The sequence below is a fragment of the Littorina saxatilis genome, linkage group LG9, assembly GCF_037325665.1.
Source record: "Littorina saxatilis isolate snail1 linkage group LG9, US_GU_Lsax_2.0, whole genome shotgun sequence".
NCBI lineage: Eukaryota > Metazoa > Mollusca > Gastropoda > Littorinimorpha > Littorinidae > Littorina > Littorina saxatilis.
Genome location: NC_090253.1, coordinates 23,131,317 through 23,137,316, shown reverse-complemented (window position 1 = coordinate 23,137,316; position 6,000 = coordinate 23,131,317). Strand labels below are relative to the sequence as shown.

The following is a 6,000-nucleotide window of genomic DNA, read 5'->3' as shown; positions in this document are numbered from 1 at the left end:
AACACGCTCAGCGGTCAGCACGTCTGTATGATCTGCGAGGACAACACTGCTGCCACGTCATTCTGCCTGCAGTGTGACATCAAGATCTGCAAAGATTGCGTCAAGACTCATAAGAAGGTACCGGGAACCAGGAAACACGTCATTGAAGACTTGGACAAACTCAGCCCGCAACGATTGGCTGAGATTAACCGCGCATGTTGTAACGTGCATGATGACGAGCCTGCTAAAGTCTATTGCTCCACCCACCAAGAGCTCATTTGCATGTTGTGCGCAACAACAAATCATCGCAGCTGTGTAGAGGTGAAGGCCATCACAGACGTGGCGACAGAGAAGAGAAGAGAACTGGAACAACAGGCACAGAGACTGAGGGCTATGGAGACAGCATTGGCAGCACAGGTTTGGGTTTAACCTTTAGAATTTGATTGTCTTCTTCTGTAACATTTTTGTTTAGCTCAATTTCTTTGTGCATTTAAAGTGTAATTGTTTTAAACAAAAGGTATTGCGTTTTTAAAGGCTCTTTCTTCGTTTCGTTATTTTTTTCTTTCTGAATTTAAAAGAATGTTAAGACTGATGAGCTGTCTTGACTTGACTTGCTACATCTTAATCGCAAATATCATTTTTATCGTTTCCGAGTAAACTTGCATGAGGTTTTATGAGATTATGATCTTAGCGACAGCTGTTAGTGTGGTGAATGCATACTGTATCGTTGATTCATTTCATTTTCAACAACAGCAATAACACTTATCTTTTAAAATTCATACACAAAATATAGAAGAATGCAGCATTCATGTTTTATATCGACTTTTAGAGATGGCATAGTCATTTGTTTTATTTACTCGTTCAGATCAAAGAGGTCAAGGACATGTTCCCCTCCATGCGAAAAAAGGTCAAGGACACGTTCGATGACCTTGAACAGTGGGTGGAGAAGCGACGTCAGGAGGTCAACACGCTGATACAAGCTGAGGAAGACGCCACCATGACGTCACTGGCGGAGCTGGAGAAATGGCGGGCGGCCCTAGCACTGAACATTGCCAGCGTTGGAAAGCTGGTGCAGTCAGCGTCTGGAGGGGCTCTGCTGGGGATGGTGAACAGTCTGACGCCACGACTCAACGACCTGGAGTCACAGACCGGAACGACACGCAAGATAGAGACTGCAGACTTGACCTTCAACTTGCAGAAACTGGATCAACTGAAGTCTGACATCGCCTCTCTGGGTACGGCAGTCTTTCTGCAATTGTGAAGTTATTCCCCCCCCCCCCCCCCCCCATGTTAGTCGATTAGTTACCCCGATGATCTCTTACACCATTAATTGCAGTACAACGCAAAGGCTTCAGAGTCAACAGAAAACTGACTTCACAATTGTTTTGCGAAGAAGAGAAACAGTAACTACCATCTAATGGTGTAATGATATATGATATACTAGATGAATACCCGCTTCGTCGGGTAGCCGGCTTCGCCGGGAAGAAGTAGAGCCGAATACCCGGCTGTGCCGGGGACCCGGCTGTGCCGGGGACTCGGCTTTGCCGGCGCACGAAGGAAGGGAGATAAACGCGCAAAACACTGGAGAAGATAAGGAAGAGGTTTGGACAGTGACCTTCTAAAAATAGTAACGGGAAGCGTTGTGGACAGTGACCTTCTAAAAATAGTAACGGGAATATGGATTGACGCCACACGAAGGAAGGGAGATAAACGCAAAACACTGGAGAAGATAAGGAAGAGTTACTGGGAATGGATCTGGGAAGATGAACAGAAAAACCAAAATCGGTTCAGCGCTGCGCGCTGAGAGCACGTGTTGAAAATTCTCATCGACCAGGTTGTGTCCGGGGTCTACCTGAATATGCCCACCAAATTTGAAGCAGATCCATCGAGAACTTTGGCGGTGCATCGGGAATACATACACACACACACACACACACAGACACACAGACACAAGTCGTATAATATGATGGGATATATGCTGTGTGTGTTGAAAACTGTTTGGTTTGCATTACCAAAAGTTGTGAGAATACTCAGACACGATTGGATCGTTTTACATTAGTATGAGACTTGTTTTTCGCGAGAACGTGGCATTACATGATTACAAAATAAAAAATACGCAATAAAGGGCTTACACATAAAACGAACATTTTCAAGGACCGCAATCTGTTTACAGGACAGATAAAGCCCACCTCGACACCTACAACGTTGCAGCAGCCTACACAGCCAGCACCAGCCACATCTACAGCGACAACAGCGACAACACGACGGACTGCAGACAAACCCAGACGGGCGGAGCTGGTCAAAGTTCTCAGAGTTGGGGACCGGGTCAAACCGAAATGGACCGGATGGAGGAAGGTAAGACAGCGTGTTAATTCCTCTCCAGTCTGAGACACAGTTGTCACCATCTCTGTCGCTCTGTCGTAGGTGCCACTGAAATGAAACTGATGCTATGAATGTTCAGATTCTGCTTTTATTCAGATACAACTTACTGTTGCTGTTGTGTAATATGTGGGGTAAGACAGCGTGTTCCTCTCCTGTTTAACATGTCTGTTTTTCACCGAAATTAAACTTGTAAGAATATTTAGTTTCTGCTTCAGTTTAGTTGCGACTTAATTACTGTGCATTCTGTTCTGTAACATGTTTTATAAACTGGATGCCGAAAGAAAAGTTATACTAAAAAAATAAAGATAAACAAACGCACTGAAGGAAATTCACACCCGCAATGCTAACACAGAGCTAACACTAACACACACACACGCTCACACACACACACACACACCCACACGATAGTGCCCTTCCCCCTTCCCTCCACACACGCACATTACACACACACACACACACACACTCACACACACATACACGCACGCACACACTCACACACACACACACTCACACACGCACACACACACAGTGACACACACGCACGCACACACATACACATACACATACACACACACACACACACACACACACGATAGTGCCCTTCCCCCCTTTCCCTCCACACACGCACATTACACACACGCTCACACACACACGCACATACACACACACACAGTGACTCACACATGCACGCACACACACACACACACACACGCACGCACACACACACACACACACATACACTATAGTGCCATTCCCCCCTTTCCCTCCACACACGCACATTACACACACACACACACGCACGCACGCACACACACACACACATACACACACATACACACACACGCACACACACGCGCACACACAAACACACACACACTCACACACGCTCATTCACGCACGCACACACTCACACACGCACGCACACACTCACACCCACACCCACACACGCACGCACACACTCACACACACACGCACACACACACACGCGCACGGCACACACACAAACACACACACACACTAACACACACACACACACACACACACGCACACACACACACACACAAACACACACACACACGCACACACACATACGTACACACGCACACACGTACACACACACACACACACACACACTCACACACACACACACATACACACACACACACACACACACACACACACTGACACTGACAGACAAGCAGTGAACAGTGTGTATTGTGTGCAGGACGTGACAGGCACAGTGACGGCCATCCCGTCAAGACGAGCAGTAACTACCTATGGCTTGGATCCAGCAGGCAGGGTGGACGTGAAGTGGGATGGTGAAGGTGAATGGTATTACTATATGGGACGTGATGGTCGGTATAGCCTGGACCTGCTGTGACCGGCCTTCGTCACCCTCCACCGCTCCCCGCACGATTCAACACAGTGTGTTGTGCAAGTGAACATAAGCTTACAGCTAAAAACAATGCTATTGATGCCAATATTCATTATCAGTTCATAATTGTTGGAATGAGCAAAATGTACACACACACACACACACACACACACACACACACACACACACACACACACACACACACACACACACACACACACACACAAAGCCTAACTAAAACATATGTTGATTTCATTGATCATCAGGATTAGTTCATAACTATTTGTATCAGAAAAAACACTCCTTGATAATTCTGACTTTTTGTGACAGTTTGTTATAAGTATCAAAATGTTCTGCAATCTACATCGGTGTCATTAATCCAGGGGTGAACTGAAATGAAGAAAACTATAACAATTAGATGAACTAATTCTTACACACTTCCTCAGAATGCCACTAGTTTAATTAATGCTTAAATACGAATTTGGAACAAGGAAAGGACACACGCCTCAGTTACGTCAAAGATCAGCAGGACATGAATTCTTTTAAAACGATGACTTTTTCTGATGAAACTACAGTTTCTAGTAGAAAACGTGAGTTTAGAACTCTCCTGTGCGATCTGCTATGGTCGAATTTTACAACAGCCACCACTCAGAGTATAGTTGTCTCCCTTTATCTGTGTGTCTGCGTTCTGTACCGTATGTTTTTTGCCAGTTATCAAGTAAAGTATTGGTCGGACTAATTTGATTTCATTTGTTGCAGCAGGCAAGGTAATGTGATGTAGATTTAATTTCTCTTGACTGTTATGAAAATACTTACCCTGACAGTAACGTCCGTCAGACACAAAATATACTTTAGAAACATCTAAAATTATAACTTGCGTGGTAAACAATATTACTCGTTTCTCCAAAATGCGGGGAAAGCATAACAACTATTCTGACTTTGCTTATTAACTTTTTGTGGATTTTGCTTGTTGATTCAATCTATTTAGTTGTTTTTGTGCCTTGTACATCAAGTTTTAATGTAAAGCAAAAATAGTGACTGAAAAAGTCTGACTTCTTTTCCCAAGTGCCTTAATCGTTATGACTTGTTCGTGATTTTGCCTACCTGTGTGTGTGTGTGTGTGTGTGTGTGTGTGTGTGTGTGTGTGTGTGTGTGTGTGTGTGTGTGTGTGTGTGTGTTTACACGTAGCATAACATTTGATCAATCAATTTAGAGTAGGAAGTATCATGGTTCAGCATGTCTCTTGTTTTCTTTTAAGTGAGGTAAACCCGGATGTAAGCTCCCCCTGACTGCTTCGCGAATAGTAACAGCTATCGCGTTTTCAGCCCAGCAGTAGGGCCCAGTAAAAAGCCTGACTGTCAGTAATCTCAACAGTCCACCTAGCAGTAGGGCCCAGTAAAAAAGCCTGACTGTCAGTAATCTTAACAGTCCCCCCAGCAGTAGAGCCCAGTAAAAAAGCCTGACTGTCAGTAATCTTAACAGTCCCCCCAGCAGTAGAGCCCAGTAAAAAAGCCTGACTGTCAGTAATCTCAACAGTCCACCCAGCAGTAGGGCCCAGTAAAAAGCCGCCTGACTGTCAGTAATCTTAACAGTCCACCCAGCAGTAGGGCCCAGTAAAAAGCCTGACTTTCAGTAATTTTAACAGTCCACCCAGCAGTAGGGCCCAGTAAAAAGCCTGACTGTCAGTAATCTCAACAGTCCACCTAGCAGTAGGGCCCAGTAAAAAAGCCTGACTGTCAGTAATCTCAACAGTCCACCCAGCAGTAGGGCCCAGTAAAAAGCCTGACTGTCAGTAATCTCAACAGTCCACCCAGCAGTAGGGCCCAGTAAAAAGCCTGACTGTCAGTAATCTTAACAGTCCACCCAGCAACATGATTCAGCTACACATCATACACCCAGACGGTGAGGGCTGAATACTGGTTGGCGACTTGTAACAGCTACTCCCCCCCTCCCCTCACACCCCCACCAAGCCCGTCTGGGGCTGGCAAAGTGTAGACCTGAAGGGGGATGATTTGGAACTGTGAATCAACAGCTATCAACTTCTTGTGAACAAACCTGATGACCAAGACACATTCTACGCAGGAGTATGGAGAACAACAACCACTCCTTATCTTACCATTTCCACAGACGACATTGACAAGATTACCGATAGGGAACTAAGTCTGTGCACAGCTTGGTGGCAGCGACCACAGACCGGTCTTCTGACTGTCAGCGAGAGAACTCTCAAACTTAACAGGTGCCAACCTACCTGGGATAGAAGAAAA

The 6,000-nt window shown here is 45.4% G+C and overlaps 2 protein-coding genes across 2 annotated transcripts in view; both read left to right on the top strand.

Annotated features, from left to right (window-relative positions):
- Positions 1-3,742, top strand: part of LOC138977130 (E3 ubiquitin-protein ligase TRIM33-like) — a 13,263-nt gene extending 9,521 nt beyond the window's left edge. Inside the window, exons 2-5 of the mRNA XM_070350040.1 lie at positions 1-396; positions 845-1,214; positions 2,153-2,334; positions 3,587-3,742. The exon at positions 1-396 is cut by the window's left edge and continues 278 nt beyond it. Of these exons, the coding sequence (XP_070206141.1) occupies positions 1-396; positions 845-1,214; positions 2,153-2,334; positions 3,587-3,742 (1,104 nt within the window). The remainder of the gene's footprint in view (positions 397-844; positions 1,215-2,152; positions 2,335-3,586) is intronic.
- Positions 1-6,000, top strand: part of LOC138975636 (transcription intermediary factor 1-beta-like) — a 122,464-nt gene that overhangs the window by 9,534 nt on the left and 106,930 nt on the right. The gene's annotated exons all lie outside the window — the stretch shown is intronic.